Source organism: Dermacentor variabilis, chromosome 9 (assembly GCF_050947875.1).
Source record: "Dermacentor variabilis isolate Ectoservices chromosome 9, ASM5094787v1, whole genome shotgun sequence".
In the NCBI taxonomy this organism is placed as follows: Eukaryota; Metazoa; Arthropoda; class Arachnida; order Ixodida; family Ixodidae; genus Dermacentor; species Dermacentor variabilis.
This window is the reverse complement of record NC_134576.1, coordinates 130,338,859-130,357,239: the sequence shown is the minus strand read 5'-3', so window position 1 is coordinate 130,357,239 and position 18,381 is coordinate 130,338,859. Positions and strand designations below refer to the sequence as shown.

The following is an 18,381-nucleotide window of genomic DNA, read 5'->3' as shown; positions in this document are numbered from 1 at the left end:
CCCCCCCCCTCCCAAGGAAAAAATTCGCAGATAACCCGCACCCCCACTTTTTAAACGCGTTTTTTCACATTTTGGTGCGGGTTATACGCGAATAAATACGGTAATTTCCACTGTGCTTTCATTGGCTCCATTGTCAGTTGGATTCGTGTGGTTGTAAATAACAAAAAATTTTGAGCCCCCCCCCAGTTCCTATTATTCTTCTCACTGGTTGAAACATTTTTGGCATTTGTCTGTTGGAAAAGGATCACTTATTTAAAGAAGGCCATAATTTCTTTCCAGCATTTCTGCCAGCCTCTTCATTCAATTTCTAGAAATGGCGCAATGTTTCGCAGTTTGTCGTGCCTGGCTTGTTAAGGTTATTAACGATGAAACAGGGAGACGAGAAAGGTAGAACTGTTGAACCAGAACAAGCTGCACACTGTAGAGTACGGTACACTGTTGAAGAGTGTGTGCAATTAGTATCCTGCCATCAATCACCGCTGTAATACGGCATAAGGGCCTATAGGCTGTACACATACATATGTACAGTTCAATTAATTTACTGAAGATGATTGATTGATTGGAATTTATTCTTTTGTTTTTAAAACTAAAGAAAGCAGAGCAAGGGCTTAAGGTACAAAAGCATGGGAAGAGCTCTTGCACCAAACAACAATTTGCAGTTGATTACATCAGCCACTTATTTCTGATACAAATAAAGGAGTATTAGCACTGTTATATTGGCTATTTGGTATATTATCGATTAGGTTAGGTTAGGTTTAGTCAGGTTAGGTTACGTCACCAGCTGCAAAAGTGCTCACACACCAAACCAAAAGATGTCCTTCCTAACATCCGACACCACCATCCTCAAATTGCTTGCAGCATCAGAACGGTAAAAGAAAAAGACAAAGAAAAAAAAATCTTGCCTTTTAGTCGGCATGCACTCCAGTGCCCTGACGGTGGACGGAGGGCAGACGTGTGCAGCCAAAGCTCGTAGCAGGGCGTCCTTCACATCTGTGGAGGCCGTAAAGTAATTTCATCAGTTCAATTTGTATTTACTTCAGTTTCAAGACAGGAATTTAGGTGGGCAAGACGAAAAAAAAAAAGTATTAAAAACAGGCAACAAAATAACATTTTTCCTAATTGATTATAACATGATCATGATTATATTGCGCTTAGTGTTACACTAACGAAAGTAAAGGACAGTACGCGGACGTACATGAAAAAGTATGTGGAATGTGCTACTTCAGTGGTTTACTAAATCCCAATAGATTGCGGGAAAATGTACATTGGGCAAACTGGACGTTGTATAAATGATAGGTTATGGGAGCGCAAATACACGTGCCAGCTTCTGACAGCACCTAGCAACTTGGCTGCACACTGCAAACAATGCAAATGCTCTGTGCTACTAGAAAGCACCACACTCATTGGCACATCAAAAACAAAAACGGAGCGAGAAATATGGGAGGCATTTGCGATAGGTAAAGAAAAAGAGATGTGCGTAAGCACTCCATCCATCCCGCTTATCGAAGCTGAGGTCGAGTTCGCCAGGGCGAACGGGTGCAAGTGAACGATCTATGCCCGGCCCAAAGTATGATCACATGTCATCCTCTTGTCATATCTTTTTATATCTCTCCCCCCCACCCGCCTCACACCATATCTCCTTGTATAAAAGTGCATTCTTTAACAGTATTAAACAGTTGGTAGTTGGCGCTACATACATCCGCGTCCTGTCCTTCACTTTTGTCAGTGTAACACGAAGCACAATATAATCATGAACGTCCGCCACCTAGCCCCCTTCATTGCTTTACTACATTACAACATGAGTAATTATATAAACTAAGGGTCCCAAACAACTTCCGACATTTCGTTACACATTTTAAATAATCATCTGCACTGCACACAGCATACCGTGATGACCACCTTTCAAGAACAAGACAGCACTACAATGCCACAAGCCGCGGTTTTCTACTTCGCACTCTGCGACGCCAGCAAGGTGCTGTGGATGATGTCACCAGGGTAAAAAGCTGTCAATTGGTCGGCCGACGAGGAACGACTTTGACAACATGAGGAGAGAATCCCTGGGTGTTTTGAGAATGAAGGCGTGGTTTGCCCATCATATGCCACTGAACCTTTTATGAAGGTTTCATTCGGTTGCCGACTTCGTGAAGTTGGCAAGAGTATGCGGCAAGGAAAAGAGAGCACCAGTGGGGACGGTAGCAAACGACAAGCGAGAAATAGTGGCGGCCGTCTAGTTGCTCATCAAATGCCTGTAACTTTGCTACTGCAGCAGCATTTCAAAATATTCTTGCGGCTGTATGTCCATTCTAAGCTAATACACAGCTTCCATGATGTTAACAAATTTTCGAGCTAGAGTTCAACATGTCAACTTACCCGGGTTGACAACACGGCGATCAGCAAAGTGTTCTGCAAGGAACGTGCTATACCTCACTAAGACGTGGTAGTGGCCTGTGTGAGAGAGAGAGAGAAAGGGAAAAAGAAAGAAAGAGCAACACAAGCAGAAGTGAATGCAAAGCAACATCAGTGACTAAAGCATACACTTCTGCTTCCTGAAACTTAACTTTTGCTATAGATGCCACGCAGGTAAGTTGTGAACCTGGGTGTCAGGGAAGGTACCTTTACACAGGGGGTTGCACCAAAGCTTTAAAGTCTTAGAAACAGTGCAGTCGACTTGAAAAGGTTATCATTATGGCAATGCACTATTCATGACAACATACTTTAGGAAATTCTGCAATAGTCACAGATGAATTCATTCATGATCTAATACTAACTAATTAACTTTTGATTAAGTACTTTATAGAGCATGTCAAAATTGCAAAATTGAAGCTAGTCATCGATGGAAACAAGTTTTTTTGTCAAGTTAGCATGCATCTCTATGCACACATTAAAGTTTCAAAGTTATGCTCAAAGAGGGGCCAGAATGACTGGCCAGAATATAAAGAGATTTTAGTTGGCTAGAAGCTTGAGAGCCACTGATCTTAAGAGTGAACATGACTGGGCGAATGATTCCAACATTCAGTGAATAAACTACTTGAATTGATTGATTGATTGATTGATTGATTGCATTTTAGTTTTACAAAGCAACACTGAGGTTATGAAAGATACGAGAGCGGGGGCTCTGGATGAATTTTGGTCACTTAGGGTTGTTCAATGCGCATGTAAATATAAGTGCATGAGAGTTTTTGCATTTTGCCCCCATCGGAATGTGGGCGTGCCGATTGGGAATCAAACCTCCAACCTTGTTCTCAGCCATAGAGCCACAATGGCAGGTACACTGACCTAAATGAACATGGCATTAGAAAGAAGATGGATCGTCAAACTAGTTCCTCAACTTCTCTAACAAACATTTAGCAAATTCATAAACTGATCATGACTTCAACCTTTCACAGAATGAGCAGTCCTTGACTTTATGACAGAGTGAATTTAATGAACAGCCAATTGCACGGATTCACAAATTTGCACAGCGCTAAAGACTAAAATGGTGCTTGTTTACCTGGGATATCGCTCAACAGGCATGTTGGCAGGAAGTGGACACTCAGAGTTGTCAACAACTTCATGCACGCTTCGACGTGATACTCTGGCACGAAGCAAAACTCCACGCCCGCGGAGGACGCTTCCTCGAGAGTTTTCAACACAATGTTCAGTAGCCAGTAAATGTCGTTCTGCTTCTCCTAAAACAAGAGACCAAAAATTAAAGAACAAACATTGGCATTGAAGATTTTCTTTCATCTTAGTCATGATGGTGAACAAGCAGGTACGCTACCAGAAATAATAAATAACGAATCTAAGGTTTTAGTAGGCAAACTTATGCCTGTAAAGTAAGGCAGCTCCAAGTGATGAAAGTTGTGAGAAACAGTCAACGACTGCTGAATCCGATTTCATGGTTCAAGTCCATTTCTACAGGTGTCACTACAGATTCTAGAGAAGTCACCAGTTCTTACAAAGATTGTACAATATTATTTAACCCTTTCCCTTGTGCAAAAAAATAAGAAAATCTTACCTCCTTTACTGAAAATCTTTTTTTCATGCAGTTTGGATGTATTTTTTTCTGACTAAAACGGCACCATTAGTTCCATTCATTGGGGTTCTTTTATTTCACAAATTGCATAAAAAGATAGTTTGAACAAGGCTTCGCTGCATGGCCCTAGTGTCTTGCAAAAAAAAAGCATTTTGCAGGACTCGATACACTATGAAAAAAGAGAATATGAAGAAAGAATAACCTAAACGGTGCAAAAACTTGCACGTGAATAGTGGTTACTTTTTCACAGCTCCTAAAGCAGCTAGTAGGCCGTGTAAACTCACGGGTAGCTGCAAGGTTCTCTGGTCCATCCACAGAATCGTCACCATCAGATTGAGAACACATCCCTTTCCGTTTCAATGCAAAACTCTACGAAGCTGTTGTTTAATGAGGAATCGTCAAAATACTTTCTTTTATGTGTACTTTCATTGCCTCGTTTCGAGGAGGCAGCCATGCTTTATGCGGGGGTGTCAGAGGCAGCAATATAATGAAAGGCAAGACACAAATGTCACAACGTGGATAAGTGTGGTCATCTAGTAACAAGAATCACAACTAGATGCAATAAGACAAGTACAGTCATCGCAGGTTCACTGCGTGACAAATTTTTGTTTATGACGACAATAGTCGTCATTGGTTACATTGGTACAAAATTTCATGACTACTATACTTGTCAGTGGGAGGTAAAGGGTTAAAATGTATATGTAATATGATTAGTTATGCCTCTCTCACTATCAAACTGCAAAAATGTTCACGAAATTTTGGATGCTGCAAGAATGTCTTGCACCGAGAGATAACTTAACAGTGACAACCCGATGAAAGCAGTCACTGGCAAGAAAATGTAGCAATAAGTAAAGCAATGTATGCAGGGCAATACAGCTAACCACTGATGGCATTGACAATTATTGAAAATTTTGACCACTCAGTGGTTAAATTGTTAGTAACAGGTCATTTTGTCACCTTGGTCAACTTAACTAACATTGCTGGCCCAAAGAGCCACCAGGTCAATGGAGTAAGAGAAACTTACCAGATCGCACTGAAACATCATTTGAAGAGTGTTAAATTGTGGCTTTTTACGTGCCAAAACTGCAATCTGATTATGAGGCATGCCGTAGTGTGGGACTCCACAATTACTCCACCACCTGGGGTTCTTTAACGTGCACGCACATCTAAGTACATGGGTGTTTTCACATTTCGCCCCCATCAAAATTTGACCGTTGTGGCCGAGATTCGATCCCGCAACCTCCATGCTTAGCATCCCAACACCATATCCACTAAGCAACCACACTGGGTCTCCACTTAAAGAGCCTGTGCTCCACTATTGTGCAGGGCAGTCACAACAGAGCCAGAATTGTGAAGTGCTTAAAGAGTGTGGTTGCAGTGGAAGTCACTTGGTATCTCACCTGTATTTAGAAAGACCGAACTATCAGTACTACCACGATGATCAATACAAATTAAGTATAGTAGTGCAATTAGTGTTCAAAGTGTTACAAAATTATTCTTTTCAACATTCCTTTTTCTCCTTAGGAAAAGAATAAGGCAAACTTCAACTGAGGGGAAATTATAACTGAAAAAAAAAACATATATGCATGCACAGTGAGAATCAACGTAATGCAAAGCATTTTGCAAGTAGCTGGTTGGTAGCTGGTAGTTGCAGGTAGCTGTTTAGGTTTCTGCAAAGTGTTACCAGATAGTGCAATGTGCCTACGTAATGGCTAGGTGACCATTTATCACCGTCCCGTTTTGAAGGGGATGCCAATAAAATATGTGAGCAATTGCGTGCGTGGTGGCAGTTTCATGGTGACAGCATAATGACGATGCCATGACAATGATGATGATACACCTACAACTGATTCATTATGCACAAGCAATGAAACATTACAACTTGTTCCATTATGACATGGGCCGATCCTAAAGGCAGCGAATGGGATAATCGCGAAGCTGGCACAACGTCACACAAAATGCTAGCTGTCGCAAGGAAAGGACATTAGAAACTGACGTGCTCTTGCTTTCATAAGCACATCGGTGCTATGCGACATGACGGATGCAACATGACGAATGCAAGAATCGTCTCAAAGTGCTAACTGTGACAAGAAAATAGGAGTCGTAAGGTTGCCCTTCCCCCGTCCCATGCTTTCACCTACTGTTGTTTCCCCTACATGTCTCACCTAATGGGTAGAACATCTGGCTATTACAATGGGTGACCCTGGTTCAAATCCTATCATTGGGTATGTTTCTATTATCGCTGACGAGTTTCCCAAACGAGGTGAGACAGGAACCTACTGCAAGGTTCCTGGTAACAGGCAAACAATAATTCACATTAAAATATGTTGCAGACACGATGTTTGGCCGCACCTTGGAGAAAACCACCACTGACAGCCAGGCAACGTGGCGGGCCTGTTCGCTGAGCGTTTCGCCGAAGACTTGCTCCACCTTGCTCAGAGCCTCGGCCACGTCCCTCTCACCCCAGGCGCTGTTCCTCCTGACCTCTTGCACAGCTCTGAGGTAGTCCCGCATGTTGTCCTTCACAGCACTCATCTGCGAGCACGAGAAGAGAGGTGGCGCATAAGCAGCTTGCGTTGTACGGCCGGCTCTACAATTTTTTCAAATGCATTTACTGTGTAGTTAATGCTACAATTATTGCTAAACCATTAAATGTGTAGTTAATGCTAGTATACCTACACTACTGATATGTTATACGACAAAGGTAATCCCTCCTCGCAGATCAATCGAAATTTGTATGCTGTGGAGTGCACTTGTAATTATAATGCCAAAGTTGTGAAGTCCTAACATTGTGACTGTATATCGGTTATTGTATAACGTATTAGCAGGTTGTATTGGTTATAATGTACAATTACTACTACATATTACAGTTAATTCAGGTGTGCCTACATCACTGACATGTTATGCAACAGAGGTAATCACAGCCCATAGATTCACAAAAGTTTATTGTGCAGTACATGTGTAATTGTAATGCCAAAGTTACAAAATATGATCATTATAGCCATATATCAATACGCCCAAGCCTATTTTGTGCACCTTTGATACTATGATGCATTGATGATACCCATGTTTGTAGACAGTAATCAATATAACCTCTGTTCCTTGTCGACTGCACTGCACAGCTATTACCTTGATGCCACCCTCACAGCATGTTGCACTATAGACATGTGAAGAAGCATATCTTTAGAATGTTGCATAAGGTTTAAGGTTTCTTCCACAGCTCACATTGCCTAATCAGTTGAATATAACTGTAAAGGATATAATGACATAACATGGATATAACGAATTGTGAGTTTTATTGAAGTAAATCTAAAAGTTGGTTGCTCATGCTTTATTTCAATGGAGTATTCTCCTGCAACAAGGAAAATAGAAATTTGCAATCTGACTCGTACCAATTATAACAAAACAGTTTTTTTTTTTTGCACATGACTCACAATGTTTACTCTGGTAGCAAAAATGTCAGACAGTCATCTCCAATTTTTCAGACTGGTAAGAATAATTGGACTTCCCTGCAGTACCACTGCCTACACCTAGAATTAATGTGTAACAGCAAGCGAAATTCCCTGGGCCACAGGGCATACTACAAAATTTTTTGGACATGCTCCATGCATGCAATGATGCAAAATGGCAGTTGTGAACATAGCTGATGCCACATTGACTTAGCGCCAAATAGAAACATGATAGCAGACTATCGACAAAGCGGTGCTGGTTAGGCCTAGCGTCCTAGGCACTACGGCTGTGACAAACGTTTTCCAATGGCTGTTGGAGTGGTTGGCAACAGAACACCATGGGAAACTGACTGTCACTATATTTGTGCCCTAAAACATCCATCGGTGTATGAGCGTGAGGTCATATGCAAGGGCTGCATTTGGTATAGCAAGGCGCCAACTTTTGGTCTGTTAGCCAACATCAGAATGATTCCCAACATCCAGAAGTAATAACTGCAATTACAATCCCAACACCATATTCCGTGTGAGCAGAACAAATGTGCTGCACTTCTTGTAAAGCCCTGTTCGCAAACGGTTCGCTGGGCAGTATAGGCCTCGGTGAACATCATAGCCACAGACATGGTGAAGCGGCAAACATCCAGTCCAGCAGACACCACTAATGGCACATTTCATCACTGGTGAGTTTAGCTGAATTCACGCTGACATGACACCTGACACCTCATATGGAAATGTAGCTCACTTAAGTGCCGAAACTTGCTCATATCTTGAACTTCACTGGCCATGGCAATGCTCCCGACATAACTGACACACCACAGCATACCAAGAAAAATCTGATTCTGTATGCTTAAGTTCTATATATTCAAAAGTGTGGTCACTGCCACTTGAACCTGGACAACAAATGTCAGATTGATTCCTGACAGTGTTCAAAAAGTCAAAAACAGTTACTCTAACAGTAGCAAACTTCTCGTCGTCATGCACATCTATGAACATAATGAATGTGCATGGCCTGTTTATACAAGCCATCTTAGAAACAATTCTTTTAATAGCACTTGCCTTGACAAACTGAGCATGGCCACAGAGGCAGTATAATCGCACAATTCCATCAAGAAGTTGCAGAATCTTGATGCTCTTGTCTTCCTCTTTGGCTTCGTAGGCTGTTCCTGACGTTTCAGTTTCCGCGTGTACCGCATTGCCACCTGAAAGTTGTAATAGTTGTCGTCGGTGTACTAATTTATGCCAGGCGTACTGACGAACACTGGCCAATTAACATCACAAATATCCAAGTGATGACGTCACACAGGTAACGAATGCACACTAGAGTGCTTTTACTTCAGTTAAATTTGCTTCATTCATCACCAGTGAATACACTGACTGGTCACCTTGGCTAAAAGCTACAAGGAGCTTAACAAGGCTCACGAAGGCCACTACAAAGCAACACATAACAAATAATTCATTCAAAAATACTACAGGAATTGTGCACCATAAAAACTTTTAAACATATTCACATAAAAATAGCTATGGGCTATGTAACATTTACACAGAGTCACCATGTAGTTGACAGCAAGGTACGAAAATGTGCTTCATATGTGCCCAGCAATGTACTGACACACATTTACGAAGTTGTAAAAACTCTACCAAATTCTCCTCGCTTGTAAAAGTGCAAGACTTGGCAAGCAAGAAGGTTTGGAAGCACATTATAAGATATACTTTAATTTGATACTAAAGTTGCCTTGAAATGCTGAACCTGGCATCATCCGACATTATCGGGACATCACAACAAAGAGCAAGATTTGCTGATGTCGTATAGCAGTAAGGCTAGGCATGATTGTGTTACTGATTAAAAAATAAACAAGGCCGCTGTGTGTGTTTTCTCTGGTCATGCTCACATGTGGAAGTCACAGTGGTCGTCGGACCAGAGCAAGCTAGTATGTCTACCTCCTGGGTACTGAAACTGAAACTGTTTCGTAGAAACAAGTATTACAGTAAATTATTAATGGCATTCTGGTACTTGAAAGTATTTCTTCAATGGTTCAGAGCGTTTGGACCATTGTTTAATGCACAAAAAAAAAAATTACAAGCTGAAAATGCCACGCCGGTACAATTTCAGGTATCCACACAGGTAGAACAGACAAGATAGAAATAAGACCGCAGAGGAACTCAGCACAGAGCAATCAATAGGAAATGAAGAAAGTTTTGCTGTCTGCTTTTACAAAATATCTCCATTATTCATCAGATTAAATTAACTAAATTTCGGGGTTTTACGTGCCAAAATCACGAGCTGCTTATGAGGCATGCTGCAGTGGGGTTTTATTAAGGTGCACTTAAATCTGGGCACACAAGCATTTTTGCACTTTGCCTTCGTCAAGATGTGGCCGCCTCAGCCAGGATCAAACACATGAGCACGAGATTAGCAGCGCGACACCATAGCCACCGGGCTGCCAGGTTTTAACGCTCGATCATTAAGGTGTTCATGTTTATCCAGAATAAATTAAATAAAGGTTTGAAGTTTGTAAGGTGTACAAACACGAGGCAGAAGCCCCCTTTCTGGGAAAGGACAAAACAACTTCATAGAATATACGGGCACACGAAAAAACAAACAGCTGCAGGATGCCTACCAGCGCTCTGCTGCATCGACCTCACTGTTCGGTTGGACGGTGGGATTGGTATTTCCGACGCCACAATCCTCTGATCCGGCGTATCGCCGACGTGGGAAACTTCGGGGCCCGTTCCAATTGTAGTCATAAATAAGGCAGCCGGAATGTACAAATCTACAGAGGACAACCATTTCCATTAGGATCGCTTCAACAATGCAATACACTCAACAACAACAATATTCAACATACACATACTCAATACTCAACAATACACATCATCTGCACAGCCTGATCCTGCCCTTCTAAAGCCGTAATGTAATCAATGGATTAAAGTCACCATCGTAAGCCTTAGATTCTATGCTGAGTATCATTAGCTGCCACAAGCAACATGCCCTACAAGTTGCACTAGTGACATGAGCGGCATTTTTTTTTTTTTTTTCGCCTGTCTTGCCCAGTCGAATGGGTTTTAACACAGGACATGCCAACACATTAGCTAGCCCAGTACCAAGGTTTATATAAGCATTACATCACAATTATAGTGAAAGCAAGGTCTGCATATTATATTCCAGAACAATTTATAATGAAGATTCCAGCACGAATATAAAAAGAAAGCAAAAAAAAGAAAGGAAAGAATGTAGGCTCTGTGACGTGGATGAGACAATTCATTTCACATGATTCTTCGACACTGAGCGAGTCGGCTCGTTCAACTAAACAGATATAATTGGAACTCCAGACGAATGCCGGATGAAACGAGGGGTCCTACTGTGTTCTTGAAGCAGCTGACCGCTGCTAGTGTGGAAGACGGGGAGGCACCGACGGACCAGGGCCAAAAGTCGGTGGAAGAAAGCCAGGGCAACCGCGTTTGGACACAGGTCAAGGGTCAAGGTCTGGAAAGGAGGGGTCGCACATGCGACAAGGACAGAATGAACAAAAGGTCAGTGAAAGTTGAAAATGGCAAAATATGAAAAATGGGCACACTACACATTCCTGCGTGAAACTAATAAGTGGAACCCAACGATCTAAGTGGTTTGTAGTTAGTCTCGGTATTGGGTGCTTGCTGGAACCAACAGAAACCAACTGCTACCACTATCAAACTAGCCTAAATGGCAAATTATATGCAGCCAAGTTATTTATTACACCTGATTCACTGTTTATTCCATGCCATCAGATACAAGGATTTGCTTTTAATTAAACAATGTTTCAGTTTTAAATAAAAGCATTTAACATGTGTGGGTGCTTTCTGAAACTCGACCATAGCTCACTCAACCAGTTTTGAGTTAATGGAATGTGGCAGTGTAAGATAGAAACAACATATTGAGACCAAATGACTATTTCAGCCAGTAATTAATTCGCAAATAAGGACTTGTTCCTGCAGAGGAAATAAAATTAAGCTGATGATGACAGTACTTACTCAAGAGAGGGATTGTTGCATCAATGCCCGACTATCATTCATGCACATAAGTTAATGATAAGACTTTTTGATGCCGACCATGATAAAAAATTTTCTAGAAAGGCATGTTTATAACAGCCTGTAGCAGGTTCAGCGGGGATGCAAGGATCTGCTGCTGTTATGTATACCATGTTGATTACAGATGACTCTCAATATAAGGAACACAAACGTAACAAATTATTGGATATAACAAAGTAAACCTAAAATTTCATTGGTTATGGTTAACTTCAATGTGCACTCCACAGCCTATAATGAAACCAAGATTACAAGATTGCAGACAACTTCAGTGACAGCAAAGAGAACATTCGTTCGCTCTCAGCTCAAAATGTGCATTCTGGCAGCAAAAAATGTCAAATATACAGCAAGAAGAACCTGAAACACCATTCTAAATGGAAATGGTGGCTATGGCCAGCAGCGTGACTTGGCTGGCGCACAGCTGGCAAACCAACGTGCCAATCCCACGTGACCAGAACAAATGCGTGGTTGCGTATTAACGATGGTGCAAAGAGCATCTTTGCAATTTAGCATTGTTCAGGTAATGCTAAGGCATGCTGCCAACAGGTAATCAAATCGACCCTTTTCTGGTCTGCTGGAGACATCATACTTACGCTTTTCTCATGTAAGCAGGATCACCATTTTATTTTTTCCGTTGATATCAGCATTTGTGCTCATAATGAACATTGAATATAATGAAATTACTTTGTCTGATGCAACTTTGTAATGAGGTCAGACTGCCCTGGTTCATCATCTTAGTGAATGCTCTTCAATGTCACTGTCAATTGCAGAAATGATTGATGAACTCCAAATATGGGAAGCACAAACTTTTTAACTTGTGGACAACTTTCTGTAGGAAAGACAGAAAGCTACAGGGGCAAAGCCTCTGCACATGTGTTATAGCACTATAGGGTTCGGCAGCGCATGACGGTGCTTCCGGTTTCTTGACACGGATACGGAATCCAGTGCAGCTTCGACGTGCAACACACTCGCATTTGACCAAACATGGAATGGAATTGGATTGTAAAACTTTATTTGTCCAACAGATGTAGGGAAGGCTATAAGTCTTCCCACCTAGACGACGGCCAGGAGTCCTTGGACCCTAGCGGCGATTTCGGCCAGTTGGACGGTCTTCAGTTGAATCTCCGGATCGGAGCTGAGTAATAAGGTCTCCCATTGTTCTAAAGACTTTATTCTTCCCTCAGAGGGAGCCTGTGGGCATTCCCACAGAATGTGATTAAGATTAGCCCTGGCTTTACATAGCTTACACTGGCTGGAGTACTGACCCGGGTAGTAGAGGCTGCACGACACCGGGCTTGGAAACGAGTTGGTTTGCAGGCGACGCCAAGTGGAGGCCTGGCTCTTGTTTAAGGATGCATCAGCCGGAGGATATTTAACCCGCCCTAGTCTGTAGTGTTGTGTGATTTCTCTGTAGCACACTAAGCGGTCTCGCCCCGTGAAGCCTTCGGCTAGCCCACCAGCTCGGAATGTAAGTCCTCGAGCTAATTCGTGGGCCGCCTCGTTCCCAGCGAGGGAGGCATGCGCAGGTGCCCAGATTATTTCAATTTTCCTGCTATCTCTGCAGGTCTGCAGGATTCTGTTCGCCTTGGGAGAAATTCTGCCTCTGGCAAAGTTCATCACCGCAACCTTAGAGTCGCTTACTATAATTTTGGCTGAAGTACTTGCAATTGCAAGTGCTATGGCAGATTAACGTCAAATTTAACATTCAGTTGTGGTATTTTGTCTTGCTTTGCTGTTGTAAATAAGATGGTAGTATGCTCTTCTCCACAACTAAAGTGAACGAGAATGTGGGACTAATTACAGGCATAGCCTTTTCTTGTGTGCGCTTTGCCTCTGCAGCTTTCCTTTCGCTGCTACAGTCTATAAAAATCTGTCTACATTATACAACCTACAAAAAAACTGCCAGTAGAATGTTTTGCAAACAACTGAAGAATGTGACAATACCCACCCTGCTTCCTGGAGTATTTTCCTTGACAAAGGCCTCGAACTTTGCAAGGAACAGATCGCGGCTGGTCTGACCCTAAGCAAGGAGAGAAAAAAGAAAATTGTGATTACCCATCGATGAGTAAGACCCAATAAGAAGTGCCTTAAAATTCATCCAATGCATTTAAAACATTACATTTATTTCATCAGTGCTCCTGATTTTGAGGCATTTTCTATGCATGTATAATTGCACACACAGCACCTTGAGGGGACATTGAGATCATGTAGATGGGCATGTCAGTAGTGGACCAACCCATTATACCTACACTTTTAAGAGAAGCTCTCTTATTGCAGTTAAAGTGCTTTCTGCAATTGCATCCGTTTTTCCATTCCGCTGCGCTGTGTTGCACTTTTCCTGTTTCACAGACCAGTGCCTTAGCCAACGGGAGATAGGCTTTCACAGAAAGCTCATTTGTCTGGTGGCTGAGCTTACCTTACGTATTAAATTCTGCCATGACAAAAGCGTGCTAAGCAGCACGCAATCTGGCACACATTCGCAGGACCCCCCCCAGACGGAAACAATCGCAGTAAATCACTTTTGCTCCTACTGGGCCAGCAATACATTTAATTTGCTTCGAACTTTGTATTAAAAAAAATTTAAAATACTTGGTTCTTGAATAGAATACCAATATGAAGAATATAATAACAGACTGGTATTAGAAAATTTACGAATAATTGCACACCCCTACAGTAATTCAAAAAGGGGATCATACTTCACATTATTAGTTCCAATCTCTTCTGAGACATCAAGTTTCCTTTCCATACAAATAATATGAAGGAATTGCAAGATTTAGAGAGAACTAGAAATGTTAACTCCTTCCTTTGGGATTTTTCCATGTTGAGAGGTTATATCTCTGGCACGATTACAATTGCAGAGGTGTGCTTGTGAAGGCAATTTTATAGAGATAAATTCCATGCGATATGAGCAAGGTTCATGCCAGTAAGAATGTAGAAGCTTACGTTTGTTAATGCCGCTGTATCTAAAGCTGCTGCTGCATGTGCATTTTTTTGTGACATTGAACATTGCAACGGTCATAACTGCAGCAACTGCAGCAAGTTTGTTTACTAATCGTAATATCATCAAAAAAAGTTATCTAACAAGCAATAGTTCCAAAAATGGCATGAAAAATATTAACAGGCACATTTTATGTACAGTTACTTCAGATTATTCCAAAATGCATCTATCATGTCATGACATGAATTCAATAGAATTCAAGCGGATTTTAGTGCAAACAGACACTGTTTCAGAGTAATTGAAACTCAATTGAGTTTAACTGAGTTTTCATATAAAGCAACTACAGTCACAGAAACTTTTTTTTTTTGAGCTGCTGACCAAGAAACAATGGAAGATGCAAAAGCTTTCAGAACAGCAAAATGATCATACAGCAAAAGAATATGAGCGTGCCTACAAACTAAATACGAAATAACTGCTGACGCTGGGAGTGACGTTGCATATTCGATGGCTGATTGAGTTGTGAAAATGCACTACGTCGCAATGACATTAAACTTTAAGGCACTAAACAATGCCATTTTTTTCTTGTGCCCGTCTGGTACAGATACAAAATGCTAAATATCATACCTGTGGTGCATCAGTGTCCACAGTGAGTTGCTCCAATATCCTCAGCTGGATGTTCTCAATGTCTGAATGTGACAAGAAAATTAGTTAGCAGACATTTCTGTGCGCACTGTAGAATAGCCCAACATAAAATTATAACTAAGTGAAACAAACGTGTGCAAACAAAAATGCAGCTGAAGCCAGCTCAGAGCAAGTGAAAGTTAATAGAATTCAACTGTGTTTTGATATAAACAGACAGTTCCGAGCAACGGAAACTCAATAGAATTCAGCTGTGTTTTGATATAAACAGACGGATCAGAGCAAAGAAAAATTCAATAGTATTCAAGTGGATGTTAGTGTAAACAGACACAGTTTCAGAGTAATTGAAACTAAATTAAGTTTAACTGAGTTTTCATATAAAGCAACTAGAGTCACAGATACTTTTTTTTTGAACTGCTGACCAAGAAACAATGGAAGACTTAAAGCAAAAGCTTTGAGAATAGTAAAATGATTATACAGAAAAAGAATATGAGTGTGGCTACAAAATTAATAAGAAAAGAAGTCAGAACGGCACTTTTCATGTTGCCTTCTTCAATTCACCTGAAATTTTATTTAACATTCACTGGAAAAGCAAATGCTCGAGACCCTGTTTCTGAGCTTTCCACTGCTAGCAAATCATTGTTACAACAACGATGACAGCGAGAACAATACAGCATCTTCATATATAATTATTCACAGTGGTATTGCCGGATAAGCCATGACTACAAGCAAAAGGAAGTTTCGAACAACTCAGTAGTATTTTGTTATGCTGTAGTAACTGTTAACTGCCAAAAGTGTGTTTAAAGAATCTAAAACAATATTGCTCACACACATTCAAGAATGTCTAACACCAATCACCTTGCACACGCAATCTGATTAGACAAGTCTCTCTTGCTACAGAAGTGGCAACATTAAGGATGTTTCGGATACAGCAGACACACATTCTGACCAGCGGCAACTTGATAACAGCGATAGTTCAGTGAAAGACAAATGCCAGCAAAAGATAAAAGGGCGCATGACAATATACCGACCTCCCTGCGTGAGTCTTGAACAAAATGACCGTCGCAAACACAGAAAGTATAGCAGAAGAGATCAACGTATTCTCAACTATGCTCACCTGCACTCATAACCTTCAGCCTTTGCTTGGCAGCTGCGTACAAATTTTTTCTGTAGGTCTCCTCTGTAGGATGTACCTATAAGACAAATTACGAAGAAACAGACGTGGCAACTGCACTGAACATATGGCAAAGACAGGCCTATGAGACATAACACCGCGAGCACAAGCAAAACTTCTTGAATCAAGTGAAATTTCCCTCTCCTAAGCAGCAAAACTTCCCAAGTCAAGTTTCTGGTTGCTTTAAAATGCAATGCAGCCCGTTCTTTGTTGACAACAATAAACTCATTCTAACAAGGCATGTCAAAATCCAGGACATCGAGACAAGCTGGCGAGAGAACTTGCAGGCAGTGGTGCCACTTGTCTTTTGTTCTTGCGTGCAACGAGCAGCAGCGTAGCAGACGACCGCGCGAGCAGAAGCGAGTGCCAAAACATCTCAGTGTTCTGCATCCGTGTGACCACACAACTGTGTCACGATGTTGTGACACATATACCTCCTGGGGAATGAAACTAGGGCTGCTTGTGGAAGAAAAGTTATTACAGCAAATTATTTAGGGTGCTCTGAGGCTTGCAGCACATTCTCTAGGGTTTCAATGCCCACAACCTTCACATTTAAAGCAAAGAGCGAAAAGTTGAAAATGTCATGTCAGTACTACTTTAAAAAGATGTTTAAAAAAGTATGAGCTCACCTCCTCCATAAGCTCGAACCACACATCAGGTATAAGCGTAGCCAGGGTTTCGTTGTCCGGAGGCTTTACCTCCATGAACATGGCGAACTTGATCTTGTCAAATGTGCAAGCACGCAGTCAAGGATGCAGCAGTTGGAAGCCCAGAGACGGAGGTCAATGACACGGCCGCATGCAATGGAAGCTGCACCCTCATCACAAATTTTGCTTTATGTACCTCCACATTCTTCGACGTGCTGTGTCACACTAATGAGCTGGACATGCTGTTTCAGTATCTTGTGCGATAACTGATCAAGCTGTTCAGCAACTATAACATGAGCCCCCAGAACAGGGTGACCAGTTACGATTACTACAAATAGCCTTGGAGTTGTTCCGTGTCGCTATGTTTCTTGTAAAACTCACTAAGTTGATTACAACATCCTCCCGTTGCTTGTGACAAGTTGTACTTATAACAGATTCTCTGAATGAAGTATTCTACATGTTCTAGGCTATTTTTTTTTTCTAGATAGCCTGTGCCACGTACATGTGCTTGTTTTGAAAGCACTATCTGCTTGTTGACCTGGATTCATCCTATTATTTTTAACCAATAGCGGTTTTGTTGTAATGCCATTTGTCATTTGTGCACTCTTGTTGCTCAGCATTATACTACCTTCTATTACTGTATAATGGTATAATATGCATTACTGTTACTTTATGCTACTATTCTTACACTATTAGATGCTTCACTGAATTCTATAAATTGCCATTTCTGCAATTCTTATTTAATTGACTATTCCTGCGCTTCTTATGCACCCATGCACCCTGCTCTAGAGTTGCAAACCAGAATGATACAGTGTCGCAAAACGGAAATATTAACAATGTTTATTCGTGAAATATAATGATGTTTATTCAAGAAAGTATTCATGTAATGGCAGCTAAACTTTCGGCTGCTGTTACACACTGGTTTTGTGGAGTGGGCGACTTGTACGTCGGGTAAATCCAAATAATCTAACAGTTCCAATACATCAGGCTAAAAAGAATGTATTTTGCACTCTCTGGAAATCAGTTTCGCACTAAACTGGATGCAAGTGAAAAATAGTCGAATTATTGGTGTGTCAGTACAACAATCCCAAACAACGTCTAAATATCGGGCACTTTGAGATAAAACCGTACAAGTTGGCAGGCATGCAAAGGATATAAAATACTCTCTAGGAGGTAGCGACGCGATGAGTCATGCTGCAAAACGCTCAGCATGAGGCACAGGTGCCGCTTCTGGTGGAGGAAGTCAGGAGTGCATGGGGAGAAGCGGAACCCCGTCAACAACGCCACGGCCACGTTCTCGAGGCACTTCTTGATCTCCGGAGGCTGCGTCAACAGAAATGAAAGGAAATTTGCATTTATTTGCAACCATTTGCATATTGTTTGCCTGCATTTCGAAACTGGTTTGCAATTCAGATATCACATGCGATTCAAACTCTGCAGAGAATACAGTTATGCAAGTT

At 41.5% G+C, this 18,381-nt stretch overlaps 1 protein-coding gene across 1 annotated transcript in view; it reads right to left on the bottom strand.

Annotated features, from left to right (window-relative positions):
* LOC142557500 (E3 ubiquitin-protein ligase RNF123-like) overlaps positions 1 to 18,381 on the bottom strand; it is a 50,410-nt gene that overhangs the window by 18,520 nt on the left and 13,509 nt on the right. The window contains exons 13-24 of the mRNA XM_075669396.1: positions 18,078 to 18,244; positions 16,904 to 17,006; positions 16,218 to 16,293; positions 15,086 to 15,147; positions 13,472 to 13,543; positions 10,822 to 10,945; positions 10,080 to 10,232; positions 8,518 to 8,660; positions 6,368 to 6,550; positions 3,491 to 3,668; positions 2,371 to 2,445; positions 903 to 990 (exon numbers count right to left, since the gene is read on the bottom strand). Coding sequence (XP_075525511.1) covers positions 903 to 990; positions 2,371 to 2,445; positions 3,491 to 3,668; positions 6,368 to 6,550; positions 8,518 to 8,660; positions 10,080 to 10,232; positions 10,822 to 10,945; positions 13,472 to 13,543; positions 15,086 to 15,147; positions 16,218 to 16,293; positions 16,904 to 17,006; positions 18,078 to 18,244 — 1,424 coding nt within the window. The remainder of the gene's footprint in view (positions 1 to 902; positions 991 to 2,370; positions 2,446 to 3,490; positions 3,669 to 6,367; positions 6,551 to 8,517; positions 8,661 to 10,079; positions 10,233 to 10,821; positions 10,946 to 13,471; positions 13,544 to 15,085; positions 15,148 to 16,217; positions 16,294 to 16,903; positions 17,007 to 18,077; positions 18,245 to 18,381) is intronic.